The sequence below is a fragment of the Bos indicus x Bos taurus genome, chromosome 3, assembly GCF_003369695.1.
Source record: "Bos indicus x Bos taurus breed Angus x Brahman F1 hybrid chromosome 3, Bos_hybrid_MaternalHap_v2.0, whole genome shotgun sequence".
Taxonomy (NCBI): domain Eukaryota; kingdom Metazoa; phylum Chordata; class Mammalia; order Artiodactyla; family Bovidae; genus Bos; species Bos indicus x Bos taurus.
The window spans coordinates 109,108,043-109,135,674 of record NC_040078.1 but is presented as its reverse complement, the minus strand read 5'-3'; the positions used below and the strand labels follow the sequence as shown (position 1 = coordinate 109,135,674).

The 27,632-nt window shown below is 46.9% G+C and overlaps 1 protein-coding gene across 1 annotated transcript in view; it reads right to left on the bottom strand.

Moving 5' to 3' along the window:
- The window catches only part of GRIK3 (glutamate ionotropic receptor kainate type subunit 3), a 245,663-nt gene that overhangs the window by 74,365 nt on the left and 143,666 nt on the right, over positions 1–27,632 (bottom strand). The window contains exons 2-5 of the mRNA XM_027537803.1: positions 19,699–19,875; positions 11,000–11,257; positions 2,846–3,027; positions 446–499 (exon numbers count right to left, since the gene is read on the bottom strand). Of these exons, the coding sequence (XP_027393604.1) occupies positions 446–499; positions 2,846–3,027; positions 11,000–11,257; positions 19,699–19,875 (671 nt within the window). The remainder of the gene's footprint in view (positions 1–445; positions 500–2,845; positions 3,028–10,999; positions 11,258–19,698; positions 19,876–27,632) is intronic.

The window sequence follows — 27,632 nt, the reverse complement described above, 5'->3', positions numbered from 1 at the left end:
CCTGTGTGGAGGTGCATGGGCCAGGGGCCAAGGGTCATTGTTCTAATAACAGCGCTTCACACGAGCCAGGCACTGCCCTCAGTGCATCAGTACGCGAACGCACTCAGTTCCCACAGCAGTCCTAGGAAGCCGGAGCCACGATCGTGCCCATTTTGCAGAGGAAGAACTGACTTCTGCAAGGTCTCTCTGCCAGCAGGCAGAGGGGCTCGTGTTCACACCGGCAGGTTCTAGAGTCCCTACCCTTAGTCACAACACGATGCCCTTTCTCAAAGTGGGTGGGCCACAGAGACAAATTGCACCCTTGTCTGGGGTTACGCCTACAGCCTTAGGAAGCAAGTCCAGTCTGAATCTCCTGTAGCAACTGTCCCCCTCCCCACCCCCCGAGGCTGACCTTGTTCTGAGGGAGCCCCACCCTGACCCATGCCAGGACCCGAAGGTACGTTACCAGTGTGGTGAAGATGAAGTGGTAGTACTCGGTCATCATGCCCATGGCCATGGCCTGTGGGAGAGCAAAGCGTTAGCGCCCTGCAGGGAACACCCAAGAAGCCCCTCCTTCTCTCTACCCTGGTGTGGGGCCAGGGTGAGAACGGGGGCATCACAGGCTGGCTGGCGGTGGGCTGGGGGAGGCTGGATGCTCAGAGTGGGATGTCCTGTGACCTTGTGACCGTGACAGGGGCCGGCTGCCAGACAGCAGGGGACTTCACAGCGGAGTGTGCGGCAAAATCACAGGGGACATGTTAAACTGCAGAATCTTGGGCCGCGCTCTCCAAAGACGCCAAATTCTGCAGGGCCAGGTGGGGGCCAGCTGTCTGAGTTTTTAGGAAGCATCTCCAGGTCTGTGCACTCGGAGAAATGCTGATGGAATCCACCGAACACTGGCTTCTCTAGTCCCCTGACTCCACTCAGCTGAATCCACTGTCCTAGCTCTGGAAAGATGTCTGTGGGAGCCCAAACCCCACCAACCCAGCCAGACCTAAAGAGCAGGGTCTATCCTTGGTCTGAGGCTCCCCAATGGGAAGCAGTGAGATATCCCTGCTTCCTGGGTGCTGGCTGACCACACAGCAGGCCACGTGGCTGTGTGAATTATTGTCACCCACCATCGTGAAGTCTATATTTTATATTATGTATTTTATTAGAAGCCTATAATCTATAATACTAATGACCATAATGCATTTTCTACAGAGTTCTTCAGAATGCGGGCCCACATAGTGCTCAGGGGGAAATGTCACAAGGTCAAGTGTACTTTGAAAACGCCTCTCATCTCTTCCCGGTTTTGGAGGGGATTCACAGCCGGCATCCGCAGGTGAAAGGCTGGAGCAGTCCTTGGTCTACAGTCACGCTCACCTTGGTTTAGTTCAGTGTCAGGCTGAACACAGAACCTCCACTTTCAGTTCTAGGGGTTTCCAAGTCAGCAGACTAGGGAGTGAATTCTGACTTTCTGGCTGGGTGACCTCAGGCCTAGGACTTTCCCCTGGAGCCTCAGTTTCCCTGCTGGTAAATCAAGCAGGATAATCGTCCCACTTCCCAGGGGTGTGTGTACACTGCACAGAGTCACTCCTCAGTGAACATGAGCAGTGGTGGTCTTTATTACTTGGTTCCACATGCCTGAAAAAGGAGAGAGCGCTGGGCGCCATGGGCCAGAGAACGAGGGCTAAGGGACTTCGGGAGCTTTGAGTCTCCCACTTTGAGTTTAAAGCTGTGCTGCATCCAGTGCTGACTGTGCCCTGGGCACAAAGATGAACTCCTTCCTTCACTCGTCTCACCGAATCCTCCAGAACCAGATGAAGGAGGGATCGTTCACTCCATCTATAGAGCAGGGGATGACTCCGGGGCCACTCGATCTCAGGTACACCATGCCCCAGGCCAGGAACAGGATTCATGCCCTCAACCGAGTTTTTGGCTGCTGTGTGCAGGTGTCTGGTGGGAGGCTTCCTCGGGGAAGACACAGGCTGCTATCCCGCTTGGCACCCCCTTGCAGGACTGGGCGGGGGCGTCAGGCCTTGAATAGATTCCTGGCCCCAGCTCGGCACCTCTCCCTCGGCATCCCTGCGTCCCCTCCCTGCCACCTTCCTCTCTCGGGGTCATGTGTCAAGGCCCCACAGAATGCCTCCTCCAATCACCAGGGACGCTTTCTGAGACCACATAATTGCCTTTTACACAAAGCACTGGCTCGAATCAGAGTGGTTTTGGTTTCAGCTGTGACACCCCCAGAGGGGGCTGTGAGCGATTTCATTGTTGATTTCCTGGGTGGCTGGCAGAGCTTGGTCTGGTTCCCAGCACGCCATGCTGGGCTCGTCCGGGAATGGAGGCGCGGCCAGGACTGCAAGCCGCTCTCCTCCCCCACCGTCACTGCAGAGCTGAGCAGATGGGATGCGGAGCCTCGATAAACCTCCCAGTGATCGGAGAGTGACACTGAGTGCCACAGGCTGCAGGGAATTAGTGGCTGGAAGAGGCAGTCTGGAGGCTGTGATACCCCCAAGTCTCTGTGCTTCCTCAAGTGTTCTATGCCTCCTCAGTAGCCCCCGCCTCCCACTTGCATCAGGGTGATGTGGAAACTATCATTTACTCAGCACCCTCTGTGCTCCAGGCCTGGCTGGGCCGCTGATCCATTGTCTCATCCCATCCCCACAGCAAGTCGGAGTGTCAAGACCACTGTGCCTGTTTTGCTGCTGGTGAAACTGAGGCTCATAGGGGTAAAGTGACCACCCAAGGTCATACAGCCAGAAGGAGGCAGACTAGGGATCGAACTCGGATCTGGCTGACGTCAGGGCTGTGTTTGGGAAATGGCTGGGAGAAATGGCAGGCAGATCCCAGTCTTCCCTCCCGCTGGCCGGCGCCCACGCACCTGCTTGAGGATCTGGGCAGCCATGGTGTGGCTGCAGTCGAAGATAATGCGGAATTCCCGGCCTCGCTTCATCTCCTTGAGCAGCGGGCGCGAGTCATCAGAGTCAAGGGGGAGCTGGCGGATCTTGAGGCGGATGTTGTACCTCGACGGGGCCATGATGAGCTCCTGCAGTCGGATGAGCCCTGAGAGGTCCCGGGGCACAAAATACACACGTGAGTGCACGGACACACAGCTGCAGACACCACAGACTTGGGTGGTCACAGGTCTATGACCACACATAGACACTGATGTGTGGCCCACAGAGATTTGTGCATGGACACAGCCACATGTGTGCAGACACAGGCCCTGGCACACTGGGGCACAGACCCGTGCACCCAGCTGTGCAGGCCCACATATGCACACACACATGTGTGCACACACAAACACATGCTTACGCATACACATGCATGTTGACACAGACAGGACATATGCTTGGGTTGATAGACATGCCTACACATGTAGATAAAGGTGTGTGCACACACAGATAACATGTACACACCTGTAGATTCAAAAGCAGGCACAGACAGCTAGCAAACCCCCACTGACTCCACCCCCCTGCTCCTCTCTCATCCAGTGGGTGTACAGGCTTATGGAGCCTGAATTAGAGGCCACCCCCTCCTCCTTCCCACGCCCCCTACAACACTGCAAAGCGCGGGACACAATCTCCCGAAACAGCCTCAGCAACCGGCTGCCAGAATGCGGCACAAGTGCAGCTCAGGCTCAGCTGTACCAACTGCTGGACCAGGTAAGGCCAGGGGGTATTTGTGCCGAGTCACCGCCCCCACCCCCCAGCCCCAAGAGCAGGCTCCTCTGTAAACGTTTCCCATTCTTCCAGGCTCAACGCAACCGCCTCCTCCACGAAGCCCACCCCTACTGCTCTGCCCGGAGAAGATCTCTCTACCCAACTCCCATCCTGCCCCCCCCCACCCCCACCAACTCGGTGGCCTCGTCCCTCAGTGCTTGCCTCCTCGGACCTCATCACACTTTCCTTGTCCTGTCGCAAGCTCTTCAACATCAGGGGGCTAGGTCTCCACACCCCCACAGCACAGGGCCTGGCCCTTTGGTTGTACTCAGCACCAATTTCCATAATTGGACTGGCTACTGTTTTTCCTCTCTCTACACTGAAAAATCCATCCTCCACCTTGGCATTTTGCAAAACCACTTAATCTGGGGACTTCCAGGGAAAACTGAATGTCACTTCCTGGAGACAAATGGCTTGCTTAGGCCTAATTAAGTTCATTTCCGTCCCTGTTTCGAGGTCCCTTCTTGCTGACTCCTCTGTGCTTAGCCTGGAAACAAGCCTGCTTGCTGGTCTCTACAGCCACGCCCACCTCAGGGAGAGCTGTGGCAGCACCCGGCCAGGGTCCCGGGCAGGCCGGCCCTTCCCACCTGCTGGGCTCACTGCCCATACGCAGGGCTTGGTGTCTGCATCCTGGCTGCCCTGTCCACTCAGCCATGCTCCATTTCCCCGCTAACAGCACTCTGGTTTTCCTTCGAGGAACAACTCCTCCCCCATGCTCAGTCCACGTGACTCAGAAGGGATCTGTTCCCAGTCTAGGGACACAGAATCTGTCCCACCCCCCAACCCCAGTCAATCAGCACACACATTGCTTGAGGCATAGGTACAAGACGGATGTGAAATGCCAGTTGGTCTTATCAGATGACTCCCAGGAGTTGTGCCAGGGCAACTGGTAAGAGATAACTCTCTTTAAATTTAACTTCAAATTGGGGTGGGGGGAGTGAGTCTGGGGGTCACCACTTAGAACCTGAGAAGGATTCCAACAGGGCAGAAGTCAGGACACAGAAAGAAATTAAGCCCTAAAGATGTGTGTGTGCTAAGTCGCTTCGGTCGTATCCAACTCTGTGCGACCCTATGGACTATAGCCTGCCAGGCTCCTCTGTCCGTGGGATTCTCCAGGCAAGTAGTGGGTTGCCATTCCCGTCTCCAGGGGGTCTTCCCAACCCAGGGACTGAACCCACATCTCTTATGTTTCCTGCATTGGGAGGAGGGTTCTTTACCAATAGTGCCACTTGGGAAGCCTAAGCCCTAAAGATACTTGTTTGCAACTCTAAAGCTAAAATCATTCCGAACTTTCCAGTAAAGGAGATCAACAGAATCCACCCCTCAACCCCATCCCCTGCTTTATTTTTTTTTAGCTTAAGCTAGTTTGCGATGGATTAAAGTTCACGATCAGCGGTCTCAGTGTTCCTATCTGGACAGAGTCCTCATACACAGACAGCCCACATTGCCAGCCTTCCAACAAAAAGTCTGGGCTTCCAAAGCCACTCTGGCACACACCCCTTACTCCCATTCCTGAAGGCTGGACATCAGGAAAGCAAGCTGATTGGTATCCTTCATTCCACTCTGCTGGGGTGTGTGTTAGTCACTCACTCGTGTCTGACTCTGTGATTGTAGCCTGCCAGGCTCCTCTGTCTGTGGAATTCTCCAGGCAAGAATACTGGAGTTTGTAGCCATTCCCTTCTTCAGGGGATCTTCCCAACCCAGGGATCGAACCTGGGTTTCCTGCTTTGCAGGCAGATTCTTTACTACCTGAACTACCAGGGAGTTATCTCTGCTGGGGAGGACAGAGATATTTGTCTGGGACCTAAGCCTCCCAAAGAGCTTCCAAACAAGCTTTGCCATGACTGTGGGCATCAGGAACCCCTGGCCCCCTGGATAGTCTCAGATCCAGGTGTGTGGCTGGGAGAGGGCTCTGGAGTCCTGGAGGGATCTGGACTAAACAGGGGCCCCAGTACCTCCTAATACCAGACTTGATGGGGGCAGGAAGGGGATATCAGGTAATCTTAGCAGAGGAGGGAAGGGCCGCAAGCTCCCCCCAAACACACACCTCCATCCTTACCCTCCCTCCTCAATGAATCCCGGAAGTCCTTGGTTTGGCTGAATGCTGCTGCCTGCTCACACCTGTTACCGTGCGAGGCTCTGAGTGCAAACTTTGCTCCTACTGGCTCAGTGTTCAGGCACAGCATCAGTGGGCTTTGGGGACCCAGGACATGAGGACAGGGACAGTGTGGATGCTGGAGGAGAGCCATCAGAGCCTTCTCGTCAGCCAAGTTCATTGCCCCGTGTAGTACACAGTGACCCACATTCTCTCACAGCAAGTGTCAGAACTCCTTCCCGTCAGCGTATTCCCGAAGGAGACCAGAGGCTCATCCTAACCCATCCCAGCAGAGGACTAGGTTCTTCGTTTGCCTGAGATGAGCACTCCTTCCTGGCTGCTTCCCTAATCAATCTCTCTCAAAATATCTGCAGTGAATCATGGTTGTTGAAGTCATGCTTTTCACTTACAAAGCACTTCTGCTTTCATTACCCTATTTAACCATCTCCCTGTCCTAGAAGACATACAGAGTAGTTGCTTTGGTTCCAATATTCAGATAAAGAAACTGAGGCCCATAAAGGTTAAGTGATCCTCCCAAGATTCTGCAGAATGTTAGCAATGGGATCCAAATTCAAGACCCAATCTTTTGGGCTCTTAGGCTGGGCCTTTTTTTTTTTTTTTTTACCTCAGCTTTTTTTAAGCCCCTTTCCTTCATTCTTGATATAAATTTGCCTTGTGCACAGATTAGGTTTGCATGGCAAAACTCAAAGGGCAAACACTGTTGGTCCCTGGAATAATCATTTTTGATATTCTGTAACTGATGACTTGACATCCTGAAATCATGGGCCAAACTAATGACCAAAGTTGTTTGTATCCGTAGTACCTGTCTTTTCCTGGGCATACCAAAATCATATTATAAACTCTTCAGTCACAAACTCCCAAATCTGGGTTTTGCTTCCTACCCCATATGGGATGTTGGCGCCTAACAAATTCCACCTAGTAGTAATAGCGGCAATCTTATAGCTGTTCAGTCACTCAGTCATGTCTGACTCCTTTGCGACCCCATGGACTGTAGCCCACCAGGCTCCTCTGTCCACAGGATTTTCCATGCAAGAATACTGGAGTGTGTTGCCATTTCCTTCTCCATGGGATCTTCCTGGACCAAGGATCAAACCCACGTCTCCTGCATTGGCAGGAGAATTCTTTATCACTTGAGCCACCGGGGAATAAGTAATAAAGGCTCTAAAGTAATAAAGGCTCTTGCCTGTGTCTTCCCCTTGCTCCTACCTCCTGACCAGCCTTGCATGTGGCCCTAGGTGCCGTGATGTGCCCCCTTCAGCTTTTAGGGAACTGTAAGTAACAACCCATCTTTTCATGCCATCGACCTCTCTGTGTCGTCACTTAGTCATATCTACTCTTTAGATCCCAGGTACATTTTAAAGCAGTCCCACCTGTAGTGGATTGCAGTGACGACTCCAATTTTCACCCCTCCCTACATCCACATCCTTCGCTGTGTAACTTTGCAGTGCCCTCTAACTGTGGGCAGGTGACTTGCTCTACCCACGACGCTGGGCTCAACTGTGTGAACTGTTTTGGCCAATGGGGTATCAGCAGGCATGATGAAATCAAATGCTTGAAATGGAATTGTACACTGGTTTTGTTCTTTTCACCTCTGCCATCGTCATGACCACATGTACGGGTTAGCCTGCTGGAGGATGAAAGCTCAGCTACCCCATCATCTCAGCCAAGGCTGGCCTATTTCAGCCAACACTGAGCCGACCCCCGGGCAGGTGAGTGATCCAGCTGAGACCAGAATAACTGCCTGGCCAATCTCATTCAGTCACTGACTCTACAGACTTGTGAGCTAAACAAATGCTTATTATTTCAAGTCACATTGTTTTGGGGTGGTTTGTTATACAGAATTATTATCGAAATAGATAACTGATGTCCCCTCTTCTAGCGTATTAAGAGAACCATTGATTTTGGTGGCTGTGTGCCAGCCCTAAGAAATGACTCATGGTAGGCAAAATCACAGAGAAGGCAATGGCACCCCACTCCAGTACTCTTGCCTGGAAAATCCCATGGATGGAGGAGCCTGGGAGGCTGCAGTCCACGGGGTCGCTAGGAGTCGGACACGACTGAGCGATTTCACTTCCACTTTTCACTTTCATGCATTGGAGAAGGAAATGGCAACCCACTCCAGTGTTCTTGCCTGGAGAATCCTAGGGACAGGGGAGCCTGGTAGGCTGCTGTCCATGGGTCACACAGAGTCGGACATGACTGAAGTGACTTAGCAGCAGCAGCAGCAGGCAAAATCAATCAGTAGGAGTCCCATTCCTATCTGAATGGGATGTTTAGAGTGGTGGACACAGACTCAGTGAACTGTATAGGGTGGTATGCTGGAAGGGTCTAAGACAGATTTTCCTCCCTGAACAGGCACAAATCACATTAAGAAAAATCCCTTTGTCTTCTACCTCTTTCCTTCCCACTTCCTGGGGTATCATCATGTGAGGATCTGGTATTTGGAGCTGGAGCATCTTTATTGTGACCATGACGGGGGAAGTTAAGGGAACTGCAGTGATACTGATCCAGCATCCTGACTCTGATGAACTGCTACACTTGTCCTGGAAAGGCCCATCTCTAGACTTCTTGTCAGTGAGATAACTAAGTGGCTACTGCTCCAGTCAATTTGAGTTGGGCTGTTACTTAGAGCCAAAATATCCTACTGGAAACAACCCCCAAAGCAAACACAGTCAAAGCCTGCTATTAAGTGCTTCCCACTTCATGGGCTTGATGACCCGCAAGCTGTCCCCTTGAAATATCCTGGTTCTGGGAGCATACTTCCTACTAATACTATTCCTCATCAAAGCCATATTATTGTTTGACTGAATCCAACACTGAATACCTAGTAGCACCATTACTGACTACCCTGCGTTTTAAAATGTTTGCTGAATTGAATTAAATATCAAAATTGAATTAAATGATAAATACTGAAGGGAAAAGTGTGTTGGGCATTGGGAAAGGTGAAGAAATGAAGATGCTACCCCATCTTCTTTTAAAAAGTTAATCATATTGTAGGGGAGTGAGTGCCCACCCAGAAGCCGCTGGTCATCAGAGGCAAGCATACAGTCAGAGCTAGACATCTACGGGGAGAGGAGGTTCCAGATCTCAGCATCTGCCGGGACCAGTCTCACCAGGACCACCTTGATGCCACAGCATCTTCCTCTGCAAAGCCTCTCTCTCTACCTGCATCCAGCCTATGGAGGCCCCAGTCCTGCTGGGCAGCAGTTTATGTGAGTGTCTACTGTGGCCACTCCGTGCCCATGACACTCCTACATAATGTCAATATGATCCGTTCATATCTACTTCTTCTCTCCCATGCTGGCCCCAAGTTCTCTTCCAAGCAACACTTTTGTGCCTGCCTGGACCAAAATGGCCACCTCTGTCCCAGTCTTCTTGCTCCACATTCTCCCTCTAACTCTCTGCACATTGCTGTCAGTTCAGTTCAGTCACTCAGTCTCGTCCAACCCTTTGCAACCCCATGGACTGTAGCATGCCAGGCTTCCCTGTTTATCAGAAACTCCTGGAGCTTGCTCAAACTCATGTCCACTGAGTCAGTGATGCCATCCAACCACCTTATCCTCTGTTCTCCCCTTCTCCTCCTGCCTTAAATCTTTCCCAACATCAAGCTCTTTCCCAATGAGTCAGTTCTTCGCATCAGGTGGCCAAATTGCCTAGCTGTCAGTGCCACCCTCTAAAACTCTGCTTTTATTATTCTATGTCTTTGTTCAACAACACTCAGTGGTCCTCAGCCACTTACAAGATAAAGTCTGAACTCTGAAGCTAGACTGTAGAGACCTTGCCCACAGCCTGACACACACCATGTATCTGACCTTTTCCTCCCACCTACCGTACTGGGACCCCTTGCTGTTCCTCCCTGGTATAATGCCTCATGACTCCTCTTCCTGTCCACCCATCCTCAAGGCCAGGCTCATGTCACTGTTCCTCTAGTGTCAGCCCACACTAGCCAAGGTCATGGAGCCTCCCCTCCCCAAGTGCTTCTAGCTCTGACTGTATGAACATGTCACTTGGTTCTTAGCTATGATGGCCTGGAAAAGACCAGTGAGCTCTGGGTGGGCACTCACTCCCCTTCAGTATGACTAACTTCTCAAAAGAAGATGGGATAACTTCATCTTTATTTCTTCTTCCTTACCAGGGCCCAACATGCCGTTTCCTGCCATATTTAATTATAGTTTATTTCCATTTTATTTTCAGCTCAATTCAACTCAACAAATATTTAAAAAGTATTCATTGTACCAGGCGCTGCGCTAAATGCCGGAGGCACAGAAGGTTCATGGTCTGGAGGCAGAAACAGGCTCCAAGACAGACAATCATTCATAGTGGTGCGTAAAGACATACAAAAATACAGGGCTGCGGCAACGCAGGCCGAGACTTAGAGCTGGGCAGCAGTGCCTCGATGGCTGGGGGCAGTGAGCAGGGGTCGGGGGGATCTCTGCCATCCAGGATCTACCATTTGGCGCTTCGGATAGAGCAGGAACTCAAGAGATGCTTGTTGAATCCCAGTTAACGAAACAACTTCTGAGCATCTCTTCTGCGGGAATCTCTCCCCATACCCTGACTCCCCATTAGGAGGTAATCAAGAGCTGACATCGAATCACAGGGAGCTGAGCGCTGGAGGGCTCTCTCCAAACTGGCTGCTATAGTGCTTGACTTGTCACATGGCAGAGCAGGACCAGATGGGTTAAGTGACTTGCCAAGGTCACTCTCTAAGAGCCAGGGCTAAGAAACGTCTTGGGACTTGAGTCTTTGGAAAGAATGAGGCAGAGAGGAAATTGCTGTGTGCTGCTCAGCTATTAAGTACAGGGTCAGCCCACATCATGCTCTGTTTGGTTTGAATCCAGAGTCTGTGCTCACAGCCCCATAGCACAGAGCTGGATGTGTGTGCTTCTGGTGAGAATGTGTGAATATGAGGGTGTAGGCAGGTGTGGGCGTGGCCATGCAGGTGTGAGTGCAGATTGGAGCATGCTGCCAGGGTGGGGGTGGGGGCAGTTCAGGGCAGGTGTGAAGCAGCTTGGGTGAGTGTGGCTGGTGCACACGGGGTTGTGGGTGAGTGCAGGGCGAGCATCAGTGTGACTGGATGAGGCTTGGGTGTAAGTGTGGACAGGGCGGCTGAGCTGAACAAGCAGCCAAGAACCCGATCCCGGGGCTCTGCCACCCTCACCCCCTGCTCTTGGTGCAGCCAGGCGTGGCTACTCACCAGTGCTGTCGTCATAGACCACAGTGGCCGACCGCCACTTGAGATACTGCACCAGGTCGAGGATGGCGTGGCTGAGAGAGGCGTAGTCCGGGTACAGGTTCACGTAGAAGGTGTCTTTGTTGTCCAGTGGGTGGTGCTTCCACCGCAGCTGGATGTGGGGCACCTCCAGCGCGTTGCAGATGGATTGGACGGCATTGGTGCAGGAGCCCTGGGACGGCCCGAAGATGGCCACCACCCCCAGCGCCAGCTGGTCACAGGCTGCAACAGGAGGAGGGAGGGAAGGACAGTACAGGGGTCAGTGCTGTCTCGTCAGGCAGCCGGGCACTGTGAGCACGAGGGGCTGTGATCCTGCTGATCCCTCTGAGGCTGCATCACTGATGAGCTCTCTGAATCTCAGTTTCTGCATCTCAAAACTGGGGTTGTAATAATCCCGGCCTTAGAGAATCATAGGAAAGTTGAATGAGATAATGAGTATACACTGTGGAGGGGAATGTCAGTTGGTGTAGCCACTATGGAAAGCAATATGGAGGTTCCTTAAAAGGCTAGAAGTAGAGTCACCAAATGACCCTGCAATCCCACTCCTGGGCATGTGTCTGGAGAAAACTCTAATTCAAAAAGCTATGTGTACCCCATTGTTCATCACAGCACTGTTTACAACAAGACATGGAAACAAGCTAAATGTCTATCAACAGAGGAATGGATAAAGAACATGTGGCATACAGAGGCACATGCATGCGTGCACATGTGTGCGTGCACACACACACACACACATACACACACACACTGGAATATTACTCAGCCATAAATAATGAAATAATACCATTTGCGGAGATTATGCCAATTGCAAATAATGCCAATTGCCAGAGATTATCATACTAACTGAAGTCAGACAGAGAAAGACAAATATCATGATACCACTTATATGTGAAATCTGAAAAAAAAAGATACAAATGAACTTATTTACAAAACAGAAATAGACTCAAAGACACAGAAAACAAATTTATGATTACCAAAGGGGAAAGAGGCATAGGGATGAACTAGGAGTTTGGGATTAACAGATATACTCTGCCATATGTAAAACAGATAATCAACAAGGACCTACTGTACAGCACAGGGAACTATACTCAATATTATATGTGTGTGTGTATGTGTGTGTGTGTATGTGTGTGTGTGTATATGTATGTGTGTATATGTGTGTGTGTATATGTGTGTGTGTATGTGTGTGTGTGTATATGTGTGTATATGTGTGTGCGTGTATATGTGTGTATGTGTGTAGTTCAGTCACTTTGCTGTGTACCTGAAACTAACACGACATTGTAAACCACACTGTAATACTTCAGTTAAAAAAAAGACAGCACAGCACTCATGAAATAGAAATGATGATCGCTGTGTCAACAGTGCTTAACACAGTATCTGGTGCTTAACTGACAACTGCTGAGTGAATGGAGGCTGAATCCCTGCCTTCAAACAGCTACTCATCCTGGGGGAGGCCCAAGGGCTTAGGCAGGTCAGAAGGCAGATGCTTCTGGGAAGGGCAAGAAACAGTGGGCACAGCAGAAGCATGAAATGAGTAGGAACCAGAGCAGCTGGGGCTCAAAGCAGGGCATAGGCTCATGCAGGGACCATGCCTAAAACAGCCATAAAGTGGGACCTCAGGGGCGGTCATAGGGAGGGCTCCCCAGGAGCCACTGCCCTTTCTCTGGCAACTATCTCTAGTTTTCCTTTGGGCTCCACTGCCTTTCCCACTTCCAGCCTCTGAGAGGTAGGGCTACAGGCTCTAGCTGAACTGTTCACTCACCACCCCCAGGCCAGTCATTGGTTTGGAGGCTGGTCATGTGACTAGTTGGAGCCAATGGGATGGCATGAGATCTCTCACTGAAAAGGGGAAACTTCCTGCTATAACTGGACCTGGGAGGAGGTAAGACCTGGAGGTAGTGTAGGCCTCTAGTGCTCACAGAAAAACCCCGGTGCTTTTCTGTGAACGGAGTCATTGTGGAGGAGAGCAGAGCTAAGAGACAGAAAGAAATGTGGGCCCCGTGATCAAGTGGCACCCTGGACTTCCGTTACCTGAACCAATACGTGCTCTTTTTGCTTAAGCCAGTTAGGATTGGCTTTCTGTCACTTGCAACCCTCACTGCAGCATGAGCACACCCACCAGCTTGTGGCCATGGGAATGACACAGTGTGCACATATATGAGCACATGATGCATGTGGGAGGAGGCAAGACATGGATGAACAGTGCATTCACACATGTCCTGGCTGCCTCAAGGGCCTCTGGGAAAGACCTTCTGGGCTCTGACCCACCCCTAAGGTTTGCAAAGCCCAGGGCCAGAGATCAAATAGAGGCCCATGTATCAAGTGGCTAAATACTTAAATACTTTAGGTCAAGCTAACAAACTGTTTTATAAAACATGCCCTTTCCTTCTACCTTGGCAAATATGCTCAAAACAACCTGGAAAGTCAGGTGAGAATGGAGACTTCTACTCAGTGATGTGGGGAGGGGTGGCCCCAGCTCCCCCACTCACTGCCCCCTCCTCTTTGATCACTAGTTTCATACTGAACCATAAAGGGCCTTGAACTCATCATATGGACACCCTACTTCTTATGTCCAAGCTCTGTCCACACCCCTTACAAGGAGCTGTCTGTTGGTTACCCCTAGACAGGGCCAAGAGTATGACCATGGCAGCATGGCTGTACCTCCAGAGGATGGCACATGTAGGCCTGGAGGCCAGCACAGAGCCAACTGGGCAGAGGACTGTAAGAGGGATCTTGAAGGAAAGGATTTCGATCTTGACTGTGCGATGGTAAAGGTAACTGCCATGACAGTTACGACAGTCATGATGGTGTCTTCAGACCACGTTGTGAGGCTGTTGATGATGATGGTGATGGTGGGGGTGGAGTGGTGATGGTGCTGTAACAACGGTGGGACGGTGATGAGGGGATTGACGATGATAAATATGCCAATGTCACGCAAGTAATGGTGATGACAATGGTAGGGATGAAGATGGTGATGCAAGTGCTGATGAGAGAGGAGGTGATGACCATGTTGATGGTGATAACAGTGATAGTGGTGATGATGTTGGCGTGGATGAGACTGGTGATGAAGACGCTGCTGTCACTGCAGTGCTGCTGCTGCTGCTGCTCCTGGCAGTGCTGATGCTTCAGGAGTGGAGGTGATACCACGACTACGGTGGTAATACTGACTGTGGTGATGTGCACTGGTGTTGAGGTGTTGATAGCGGTGATGACAGTGTGATATGATGACAGTGACCACACTGGGTTTCATTCTGCCAGAGATGCAATGACTGGGTCCCACTGTTGGGTTATAGGAGGTATAAGCCCTGCCTTTCACCTATTCCTTCTCTGTGACCTCTCTCCACATCCCTTTTCCCATCCCCTTCATGTTCCTTCCACTCTCTTAGGGGCTTCCGGCTTGGAAGAATACTGCTGTCCCAAAGGGACGAGAGTAGGGTTATAGCAGCAGCAGCTTTCTCTCCAGATGTTTCCAGGGCAGCAGCCAACTCTTGTTCTGGCAGCTCTGAACACACACAGCAGTAATTACATTATTTGTGACTTCAATTTTGAATCCATTTTCTGGTCATTTTACAGTAACTCAGTGGTTCACAGTCATTGCAGGAGTCCACAGCCTGAATGCAGTTCCCCCGCCCCCTTTCCATGGCAATTGTAGTTATAGCAAAAATTATCCCAATCAATTTGTGTCTTAAAAGGAACTGAGCTGCCCAGAGAATAAATGAAGGCAGAGGAGCCTGGGGAGGGCTGGGTCGATTCCAGGCTCACTCCAGTCAGACGCTCTCTGAGTTGTTGGCTCAGGCACTGCCTGGCAGTCACTCTTTTAATTTTCCACAAAACATTTAAAAATAAAGACAATAAGTGAATGTCCCTGTTAATGGGAAAAGACCTTCTGGGCCTCATGCGGAGGGAAGGACTGATTCAACCAGGGCTGGCCAGGCAGGCGGTGCCAGGCTCTGTGCCTCTGCATCCCTCAACCCACAGGGCCTGAGGTGGCTGGGTGGGTCCAGCTGTGATGAGAACCTCTGCCTAGAAAAAATGAATTATCATTGGGTTAATTAGAATGAGGCCCAAGTTCACCCCCCTGGAAGAGTCCTAATGATGCTCCCAAGAAATACATTTTCAAAAACCAAAGATCAAAAGGAAAAATAAAGATCACAGAACACGGGGTTCCCCGAGGGATAGAGGGTACCCAATGGGGAGTATGATCCAGCAGCAGAGATACCTTCAGGGTCAGACGGCGATGATTCTAACCACAGCAGGGGTCTGTCTTAGGTGTGTTACCAGAAGGACATTAAGGGAGAGTGATGGTAGACAGGAGCCACTGAATTTTTTTATTGAGATATAATATAATTCAGTGGAATGCATTAATTTTAAGCACAGACTTCTGTGAATTTTTACATATAACTGTACTCACATAACTACCACTTAGATCAAAATACAGAACATTTGCAACACCTAACAAGGTTCTGTCTTCCCCTTTCCAGTTTATATCCACTGGACTCCCTCCTCCAAAAGTAATCACTGTCCATTCACTCAACAATGTCTGTGAGCCTCATCCATGATGGTATGCATAGCAAGAGTTGCTTCTGTTTTTACTGCTGATTCAATTCCATTGTATAACTGTACCCTCCCCCATCTATCCATTCTGCTGTTGATGGACCTTTCCTTTATTTCCAACTTTGGCTATTATCAAGAAAGTGGCTAGGAATATCCTTACACACATATATTCCACTTTAGTAAATATTTTCCCACAGTTCTCCTGAGAAGTTGAACCAGTTTTCACTCCCACCAGCATTATATAGAAAAAATATACCTCAACTCATACCTCCCACCCTACCCAGAAAACCAATTTGACACAGATCATAAAGCTAACTCTGAAAGATAAAACAATCGAACTTCTAGAAGAGAACATAGGAGAATATCTTCATGACCTTAGGATAGAAAAAAACAGAACACAAAAGGCATTAGCCATAATGGCAAACATTGATAAATTAGACTCCTTTAAATGAAAAACTTTGCTCCTCAAAAGATACTACTAAGAGAGTGAGAAGGCAACTCATTGGCAATAGATATATGCAGTACGTATATGCAACAGAGGACACGTATCCAGAATGTATAAAGACTCCTACGAATCAATAAGAAAATGACAAGCAATTCAATTTTCAAAAGTGGTTGAAAGCCTCCAAAAGGCACTCCAGGAAAGAGAAGCTCCAAATGATCTATTAGCATATGAAAAGATGCTCAATAACTCTGGTCATCAGGGGAATACAAAGTAAAACCACAGTGAGACGTCCACCACATAAACCACCAAAAATAAAACATACTTCAGCACAAGTTAGCGAAGACGTACAGCAACCACGACTGTCCTGCTTTACTGCAGGGGCATGGGGTGCTCATTGGTACAGCAATTAGTTGGAAAACTGTTAGGCTAAACAGATGCACGGTGGATGACCTCACATTTCCACTTAGGTATGCATCCTAGGAAATCAACCCTGAATGTTCATTGGAAGGACTGATACTGAAGCTGAAGCTCCAATACTTTGGCCACCTGATGCGAAGAACTGACTCATTGGAAAAGATCCTGATGCTGGGGAAGATTGAAGGCAGGAGGGGAAGGGGACAACAGAGGATGAGATGGTTGGATGGCATCACCAAATCAAAGGACACGAGTTTGAACAAACTCTGAGGGATAGTGAAGGACAGGGAAGCCTGGCACGCTGCATTCCATGGGGTCTCAAAGAGTCGGACATGACTGAGCGACTGAACAACAACAAGGCATGCCTCCAGTGAAAAATGTGTGCTTTTGTGCCCAAAAGACATCAGCAAGAATGTTCACAGCAGGACCACTCTGTGGCCTCACATGGAAACAACTCAAATGCTCAACAGTATATTTGCTTTTTAAAAATTGTGGCCTATTCATATAATGGAATACTACGCGACAATGAATAACAAGAGACTACTGTTACATCTGACAACAGAGATGAATCTCAAGATCTATTGAAGGGTGAAGGAAGCGAGACTCAGAGAAGTATATATTGGTATTCTACTTAGGGAAAGTAGGAAGCTCCTCGGCAGGCTCTGAAACTCTGCTCCTGGCTCACTGCTGGGCAAGGTCTCTGCGCTGAATGGCTTGCACACCACTAGAGAGTCATCATAGCCTTTTAGTGAATTTTAGGGAAAATGGACAGAAGGCACAGCCTGGTCCTCTGGGGTGGTTGTGTGCATACAGGCCTCTGTGTTCTGTCTCCAGGCATCGGTTTTGTGTTTTGACCTTTTCACTGAGCAGTTTTGATTGAGGTCAACCATTTTCCAGCTGGACAAGGCCAGGCAGAGAGTGCCAGCATGGACTCTCAGCAGGGAGATGGAGACCTGACTGCATGGTGTTAGCCGCAGTGCTTGCTGGAAGATGGCTAGGAGGATGGAGGTAGGGAGGAGAGCACGCCAGCACCAGAGAAGCTGAGTGATGGAGTGATGGGGAAGGACCACTCTTCAAGGCTAGCAGGGTGGGTGCCTGTAGTTTGTGTGCAGGTTGGCCCTGAGGCAGTGGCCTCAAAAACCTCAGTGACAGCTGTGTTCAACGTCAGAGACCCCTCAATCTTCAGTGCACAAGGGAAGGAGGAGCAGGGTGGGTGAGACAGGGACCGCCAACGGGAAAGTGCCTGAAGGTGTGAAGCCCCTGACCTGATGGTTCAGTGGGTGGACAGCAAGGCAACCAGTGTAAAAGGAACAAAGTCTGATGGTACTTTGTATGAAGCAGGCACTGCTCTAATCACAGAGGTGTGCCCGTTTTGTAGATGAAAAAAACTGAGTCACTGTGTATTTTGTGCACGGTCACACAACTAAGAGTGGACAGGGTGCAACTCTGGGCTGTCTGGCTCCAAGCCCATGCTGCTCTGCCTTTCTGTACGGAGAGGTTTACTTTACAATGGGGCTTTGCAAAAGAGCTGGGAGCAGGCAGCACCTTGGCAGGTCTGCACTTGAGAGCCCAGGAGACCTTGATTAGCTACTGGGAAGCCCTTAGAAAGACCAAGGGGATCATGTGGATGGGCAGTCTTCCCAAGATGCATGGATATCACAGTCAGCTCAGCCTGGGCAGTGGTCCCGGGCAGTGATGCTCAGCCTCCTGTGCCCTATCCTCATACCTCTCATTCACGGGTTCATTCAATGGCCATTTCATTGAGCACTTACTATATGCCAGCCTTTTAGGTGCCAGGCTGTATCAGGTAACAAGAGAGAAACTTCTTTTCAGTGGTGTTGGCAAGGAGGGGAAAGACATTAAATATCCACAATGATTTAACTACAAATTGTGATAAGGGCCTTGAAGAAGAAAAGCGAGGGTCTATAAAAATATATTATGGGATGAATGACCTAGCTATCTCTGGGAACCAAGACTCCTTAGGTCTGAGGGTTTTTTTAAATGGAGTTCCATGGACCTCTAGGGTTCTATGGAAGTTATTCCCAAAGTTATTTAGGCCTTTAAATTAAATTCCATTTAAATATATGTATGTGGTATTTTTAAAAGACAGTAACAAAAGAGCATACTTGTATACTCAGATGTGCTATATGCCACATTGGAAACTGGTAGCTCATTCATGTATTGACAAATTACCATGATTTTTCCTTGAGGATCTTGGAATAAAGTTCTCCAGTCCTTTCTGTACAGGCATTAGAGTTTACTGTAAACACGTCACTACCGTGAAAGAATATAGCCCAATATTTTAGTTTTGATTTTTTAAAACTCAGGTATGGTGAAAACTGGAGAAGGCAATGGCACCCCACTCCAGTACTCTTGCCTGGAAAATCCCATGGATGGAGGAGCCTGGTAGGCTGCAGTCTATGGGGTCTCTCAGAGTCAGACACGACTGAGTGACTTCACTTTCACTTTTCACTTTCATGCATTGGAGAAGGAAATGGCAACCCACTCCAGTGTTCTTGCCTGGAGAATCCCAGGGACGGGGGAGCCTGGTGGGCTGCCGTCTATGGGGTCGCACAGAGTCGGACACGACTGAAGCGACTTAGCAGCAGCAGCAGCAGCAGCATGGTGAAAACTGTTTGATTGGATTTACTACAATTATTTTTGTGAATTATGGTTTTATTGTTATAATGTAGCAAAAAAAAAAAAAAAAGGGAAACATACTTAAGCTGAGGTCAGTGTCAGACTTCAAGTGTCATCCATCACTGGGGTCAAATTGTTGCAGCCACAGACACAGCTGTTTTTGTTTTTAGCAAGTCCTTTTATGGCAAGTAAATGTTGCATGTTTGAATCTCTACATAATCTGTTTTATATATATTTTAAATACCGATTTACTGGGCAGGATTTCAATGAAAGAAGTAAATGTGAAAATGCTGGCTTTGGTTCAGAGGCTGTAAAGACCTGGGCTGCCTCCTCACCCATCTCGGACTCCATCCCTCAATACCCCACCCCTTCCCAAGGCCCTTCATGGCCTTTGCCTGTGACCTGGGAACTCCTGATGGGCAAACCACTGCTCCTGGGAGGTGACTCAACTTAAGCCTAACTGGGCCTGAGGCTGGTCCAAAAACCAGGCAGAAAAGCTCTAATCCCCACACCCAGCCAGAGACTGGGTATGTTTTAAGGACGTTGGACAACAAACACAGACCCATGCCCCCCAAGGCCAGAAAGAGGACGGTGGGGGCAGCACACTCACCCTTCTTGGTGGCCTCGAAGCTGTCATGGAAGTGGATCCTCTGGATGTCATAGGTCAAGGTTGTGTTGGGCAGCAGAGTCCTGTTTCTGTTGATGATGTTGGCAGAAAATCGAAAGGCATGCTCCTCGGCGTTCATGACCTGGGCATTGGGGCCGTCTGCATACTCAAAGATTCCTCCTGCGAGAGATGGGGAAAACTGTGTGTGCTGGTGAAGGAGGAGGTATGCTAAGAAATATGCTTGGCTCAGAAGGTTTTATGGGCCAGATTCTTCCCCCAAATGTTCAATAAGATGCCAGGTAATCCCCCTATGTAGAAATTGTGCTGGAGCATAAGAAATATGAAAATTCTCCTAGTTCATTTCACTCAGCTGGCAAATTCCTGATAACAGACACTGACAAACAGATCCAAATAAAACTGACCAACTTATGAATGTTGCTATGAAAATTCTCAGTAGAATGCTGGCAAGTAGAATCTACCAGAATATTATTACAAGGATAGCATACCATGATCATAGAGTTGTATTTCAGGAATGTAAAGTGTGGTTCAATATAAAGAAATCTATGAATATCATTCCATTGCATCAGTAGTTCAAAGGGGAAAAACATGATCAACTCACAAAATGCAGGAAGGCATTTGATAAAATTCAATATCTACTGCTGTTAAGAATGCTTAATAATCTAGCTCTAGAAAAGATACTCACTTGAAGCATCTTCAGCTCAAATTGGTCTTTAATAGCAACTAATGGTGAAACACAAGAGGCATGCTCATTAAAGGGAAAAAAGAGGAGGTGTGCAGAGAGTTATATTACACCATTAACCACTGAGATAAGAAGGAAATATAACTTGGAGGCACACCTCTTAGGAAGAAAAACATTCTTATTTGCAAATGATATAAATGCCTTCCTAAAAACTCTTAAAATAATCCCTTAACATGAAAACCAATAAGAACTAGCAGGAGATTCAAGTTCAGTGACCAGTGAGCACAAATTAAGTGTTACTTTAAATAAACAACAACCAGCAAAAACTTAATGGCCAAAGGATTTCCTTTGCAATATCAGCAAATATTAAATAACTAATCATGAACCAACTCCAGTATTAAAAATGGCAACAAAATAAAAGACTTTGGGTGTCAGACATGAAAATAGGAGGCATGTTAAATGAGGAAGCATGTTAAATGAGGAAGCATGTTAAATGAGGAAGCATGTCATGGTGGGTAGACAGGGTCAAGGACAGAGGTGTCTAAATTACTTTTTCAGTTTAATGTGACTCCAATCAGAATCATAGAATATATATGTACACACACACAAACACACTTATATATACACACTTTTTTTTTACTTGACAAAACAGCTCTAAAATACATCTGGAAGACTAAACAGGAGACAGCCTACACAGAGATGAGAGATGACTTGCACTGCCAGATTTAAAATATATCATGATGCCAAAATAATTAAAACCAAGCCCTAACGGCATATGAAAACACAGATAAGTCAATAGAATGAGATAAAATCCCCAGAAAGAGGCTCTAGTAGAGATAAATATTTAAGACATGATAAAGATGGCTATTTCCAATCAGAAGGCAGAAGATGAATTATTCATTAATTGTGCTGAGACAATTATTCAATTATTTGGGAGAAATGTAAGATTCCAATCTTAAGCCATATATCAAAAAAAGTTTCATGCACTGGAACGACCCAGAGGGATGGTACGGGGAGGGAGGAGGGAGGAGGGTTTAGGATGGGGAACACGTGTATACGTGTGGTGGATTCATGTTGATATATGGCAAAACCAATACAATATTGTAAAGTTAAAAAATTAAATAAAATAAGTTAGAAAAAAAGTTTCAGATGGAGTAAGATTAAATAGCAAGGAAGTAAGGGAAGGAAGGGGAAGAAACACTATAAAAGAACCAAAAAGACAATAAATATAGGTGAATATTATATAATATTGAAGTGGTGGAGGCCTTCCAATAAAGTCAGAAATCGAAGGAGAATGATTGATAACTTCATAGAGACAATATAAAATGTGTAGATTTCAAAACCCCCATAAACAAAATTAAATGGTAAACAAACTTGGAAATAATATCAGTAACATGTAAAGATTGATGCTCTAATTTTACAAAAACCACTTAAAATTCTTTAAAAAGACAAATACTCAAATGAAATGAACATACTCGAATGAAAATACTCAAATACTCAAATGAAAAATATGCAAAGAGCAAGCATGGGCTTTGCACAAAAAGAAAGAACAATACAAAGGAACCATTCATACATGATGAAATATACATCCCCACTAATAATCAAATAAACGCAGTTTGACCCAATAGTGAAATGCCGTTTTCTGACGGTCCCACTGACAAGCATAAATACACGGCAGCACTCAGCTCTGCCCAGGGCATTCGGAAATGGACATTTGCTTAACTGTTGGTAGAAGTAGGCGCCAGTACATCCTCTTTCCTTGATGGCTGTTAGAAATATATAAAAAGGCTTAAAAACTTGCAGATCTTTGACTCAACACCTCCGTTTCTAGTAACTGAATTCAACAATGGGTACACAGATCATGTGAAAGGAGGTAGATCTAAAGACACTCAACACCAAAGAAATAGTAAATGAATGGCAATTTTTTTTGCCATTCATTTACTATTACATGGAAATAGCTATATATTTCCATATAATAGCTAACATTTAATGATTGGGCAATATCCATGATATAGCTTTAAGTGAAAAGCAAAAGTTATAAAGCAGAGATGCAGTGTGACCCCACGTTAGAGAGGGAAGAATAAAAAGGAAGATGAGGAGGGATTTATGTCAGTGACAAAAGAAGAGAAGACATTTCAAAGCAACACCAGTAAACAGTCCTAGGCAATAGATTTCTTAATTTGTTCTTTCTGCTTACTTTCCCCATATAAACCTCTATTTGTAAAAAAAAAATTAACTTCATTGAAGTATTATTTACATAGAGAAATTCCACAAAATTCACCATTTTAGGTATACAATGATTTTTAGTAAATTTACTAAATTTCATGACCATCACCACAATCCAGTTTCAGAACATTTCCTGCAACCCTATAAGATCCCTGGTGCCCACTTACAGTCAATCACTGTTTTCAGTCCCCTCCATGCTCCAGCCTCAGGCAACCATTAATTTACTTTCTGTTTCTAGAGATTTGTCTTTTCTGGCCACTTCGTTTAAATGGAATCATATTGTGGGTGGTCTTCCGCATCTGGCTTCTTTCACGGAGCATAATGTTTCTGAGGCTCATCTCTGTTGTAGCACGTATCAGTACTTCATCTCTCTTTGTGGTTAAACAGTACTACTTTCTATGGCTGTACCATATTTATTTACCCATTCACCACCAGTTGATGGGTATCCAGGTTGTTTCATTGTTTTGAAAAATGATTTTTTTGAATGTTTAAAAAAGTGAACAAATAAATCTGTTGTTCGCCCCACCCCCATGCTGGTATTCCAGCGGGTTACAGTTGTAACACAGAGTGTGCACGCACGTGAGTCTGTGTGGGGGTGCAGCACATCCGTAAATCAAGACAGGAACACCTCCTCAGATGTTGAGTAGGTCTCTCTGAGTGGAAGGATTATGGATGACTTTAATTTCCTTCTTTGTGTTTTTCTGTATTTCCCAAAAGTTCTGCAGTGAACATGTGTTATATTTCTAATCAGAAAAGCCATCATGTGACAGTGTGTATGTGTTTAAAGGAAAATAAGTGATCAAAATACCATCTGATCCAGTAATTCCACTTTCTACAGATACAAATTTAGAAAAAGTTAGAGAGTTAGAGACACATAAACATTTATGTATAAGGATATTTTTGACATAATATTGAAAAAATAGAAACAACTCGATGTTCAAAAGCAGAAGACTGCTCAATGTATTAAAATCCACCCATATGGCAGAACAACTTGAAGGCATTAACAGTAAGGGTATAGGATGGCAGGATGTGGTGTCCGGGATTTGCTTCAAAATAATATGGGCGGAGTGGAAGTGAAGGGGATGCAGATAGGATAGGAAAAGTCATGGGTTGTTGGTCCAGGTGGTAAGTACACAAGGATTCACTATCCCATTCTTCCTAAGCACAAGCTTATATAAGCATATCTTCCATGATAAAATTGCCTTCAAAATCGTGGTATATAAGGTAAAAATAGCAAATCACAGTCATGCAATCAGAGAAGAGACACAGTATCATTTGAAGATGCTTATTACCATTTTCTTAAAAACTCAAGAGAATCATATCAAAACCTAGTAGAAAGTAAACAGAAAGCTCATCAAGGGGCCAGCACACAAAAACGTATATAGAAAAATGTATAGCCTTCCTATAAATCAGCAATAAACAGTGAGGAATTACAAGGGAAAAAAGAGACCCTATTCACAAAAGCAACCGCAAAAAAATAAAATACTTTACAATAAACGTGCAATTCCTATATCAAGAAAACTACAAAACTTTACTGGGGAACATAAAAGAAGACTTGAATAAATGGAGAGACATAACTTTCTCCTGGAAGGGAAGGCTCAATATTGTAAAGATGTCAGTTCTCCTCAAATTAATTTATAAATTTAATGCAATTCCAATTAAAATCAAAAAGGACATACCAGAAGGGCATACACCAAAATGTTAACAGAAGTTCTTTCTAGAAAGTAAAAAGATAATGGATTCCTTTTGCTTTAGTGCTTTTCTCCCTCAAGTGTTCTGCAATGAAGAAGAGTTTTGGTAATAAGGAAAAAAGCTTTTAAAAAATGCTCTTAAAAAAATACTTAATGATACCGGAAATGCTCATTCTGCTTCCCCCGAAAGGCAACAAAGTAATATTACAGTATGAAACCTATTTGTCAAATGAAAAGCACGTAACTACAGTTACAGAAAAAAGACTGGAAGGATTCATACCATGGTACCAGTGAGCTTCTCTGGGAAGAGAGATTTATAGATACTTTTAATCTTGCTGTTTGTAGTTTCTTGATTTTTCCAAATTACTTTCAGTGAATAAGTATTATTTTTAATATTTTAAAACATAAACATTAAAAAGTCTTTTCCCAAGAAAGTCTAGGGAGAAAACTAGCCATTAAGGAGTCCTATCTCAAATGAAAGTCAAAGGTCATGGGAGAAAGGGCCATTTCCTTCACATGTCCTTGCCTGCCTCTCAGACAATGGCAGGTTGAGGGGGGGAAAGGAGAGAGGGGGTCTCAAGTCACTGAGACCCAAGCCCAGAGGCTACACCATTTGGTTCCATGAATACACATTGGTCTCTGCCATGTGCCCACCTGTGACTGGGTGCTAGAATGAGAGAAGTCAGTCCTGGGCCCCTGCTCTCAAGGAGGACTCAGCTGACAATAAACAGATGACCATAAGCAGCACATACATGTGGTAGTCAGCTGTTAGAACTAAGAGTGGAGTGGTTCTCAACTTAGGCTCCAGAGACAGCCAGACCTCAGTGCAAACCACAGCTCTAGTCACAGGAGGAAGTTACACTCTCCAAGACTCAGTTTTTCCATTTTCAAAATGGGGTACATATTTCCAAAGTTGATTGCTGCCAGGAGGAAAGAAAACAATGTAGCTAAATGCATGGGATGTGGCCAGGACTTAGTAGTTATTAAAGGACGGGTGAAACAATGCTATTTAGGAAAAAACAAAACAAATTCTGAGCTTCTACATTCTAGGTCAAGGGTTGACAAACATTTTCTGTAAAGAAGCAGCAGTAAATATTTTTGGCTTTGTGGACCAGAAGGTCTACAGGACTCTTCCATTGCAGCATGAGAGAGGCAGCCAATATGTAAATAATGGCGCAGTTGTGTTTCAATAAAACTTTATTTACAAAAACAAGTGGTAGGCTGGATTTGGCCAGGGGGGGCTGCAATTTGTCCCCTCTTCCAAGTGAAGGGCAGTCTTTATCTTAGAGGTAAAAGCACCTTGAGACCTGGATGGAGAAGAAAAGATTTATAGTACTGAATTGCTGTGTGAAAGAAGCAAAGGTAGGCTGTTGATTGTTGGTGTGGGGAGTATGGGTGAGAGGGGCCCAAGAGAAAGAGGGTAGATAGGAAGCGTGCCCAAACAGGGAGAAAGGAAAGGACAGTATATCCCAGGAGCAAAGGCAAGTGGCCTCACGGCAGGAAAGGCCATGCTAACACTTTAGTGCCCATTTAGCCTGAGCTGTGGTGTTATCTCCTTACTTACAGGAGCCTCATAGTTTACCAAAGCCAGTCACAGAAAACTACCCCCGGCTTGCGTTCTTTGGGGACAGTGAAGGAAGGTGGGCAAAGCCTGGCACAGGGTGAATTGGGGCAGAAAAAGGGAAAGAGGTGCAGAAGCTGGGACAAGAGAGGGCATGGAAAATTCAGCAGAGAAGGAAGTTGGAATAAGAGGAGATGAGAAACTTAAGCCCTAGGGCATCTCAGAGATGCTAGGGAGAGGCTGCCCTCCAACCTCTATCCCCCAAACACAGTGTAAGCTTGGGTCATCCTACTTGAACATTAGGGGCAAAGTGCCCCTAAAGTTTGAATGTCTTGGGATACCCAGAGAGCAAATATTTAGATACAGCACAGAGGTTCAGAGAGTGGGTTCTGGATGCAGAAGACCTGGTTTTGAATCTTAGTTCTGTTCACAGGCTGTCCTCTCTCTAGAGAATTGCTCTTACCTCTGCCCTGGGGACAGAACGCAGGCAATAACTGAATGATGTGCTCAATCACTCAGTCGTATCTGAGTCTTTGCGACCCTGTGGACTGTAGCCCGCCAGGCTCCTCTGTCCATGGGATTCTCCTGGCAGGAATACTAGAGTGGGTTGCCATGCCTTCCTCCAGGGGATCTTCCCGACCCTGGGATCGAACCTGAGTGTCCAGCATCTCCTGCATTACAGGTGGATTCTTGCCCTCTAAGCCACCAGGGCAGCCCTAACTGAGTGATACCGGGGTGCAGTATCACTATAAAGGGTGGTGCCCTTGTCTCAGGGTGGGTATAACTGTGGTGCACGTATGCTTCCAAGACTTTTCCAACACTGCCACCTTACATCAGACAGAGACCAGAGCTACCCAAGGCTGCCCAGCTCTGTCCCCTTCTCTGTTTTGCTGTGCTCACTCCCCTACAGGGTTTTCCTAAAGCATACCCTTCCCCGTATCAACCCTAGGCACCTGAATCCTTGACTCAGGCTCTGCATCTGAGAGACCTGACCAAAGACAGGGGTAACATTGATCCAAGGCAAGTATCAACCACACTTACTTTTCAGTGCTTTAGGAGGAAGGGACGGGGGCACCGAACCTCATCTATTGAAAAACTCTCATCTATTGAGGGTTCCTCTCCCTTCTCCTTTCTGGTCCTCTTGATCTTTCTCACTTATGCAGGGGGCTCTGGAGAGCAGGAAGTCTGGAAGCTCAGGGTCTGATGGGCTCGGGTTCTGACTCAGGCTCCACCCCATGTAAGAAAGTCTGCTCTGGGTCTTGGCTTCTGGAGAGAGCACCCCGTCCTGCTTCGAGGCAGCTCCCCCATCCAACTGGCTCATCTCCATTCTCTTCCTTCCCATACATTCCTCACGATCGTTATACATTCCTCATGATCGTTATTTAAAGAGGCTAATAAGTAGGTTGGCACTGTTGATTAATGCATAATCTTAATCATGATTGCATAGTGTAATTGGCATTAATTTGAAGAGCCAGTTCATTATGAAAATAATTGTCACTGCTTTCTGCTTTAATAAAATGGAGCAGACACCAGGGCTGCTGAGGAAATGGGATGGGGTGTGTGTATGTGTGTGTGCGCGTGTGTGCATGGGTCCCAGAAAATGTTAGCATGGGGAGCATGGGTGCAGCTGGATCGTTTTCTTCCAACAAAACCTCGAGTGGAAGCCCAATGGGTAAAACAAATAACACCAACTATAATAATAACAGCAACACAACTGATCATGTGCCAGGCATGATGCTGAGTGCATTCCACCCCCTTC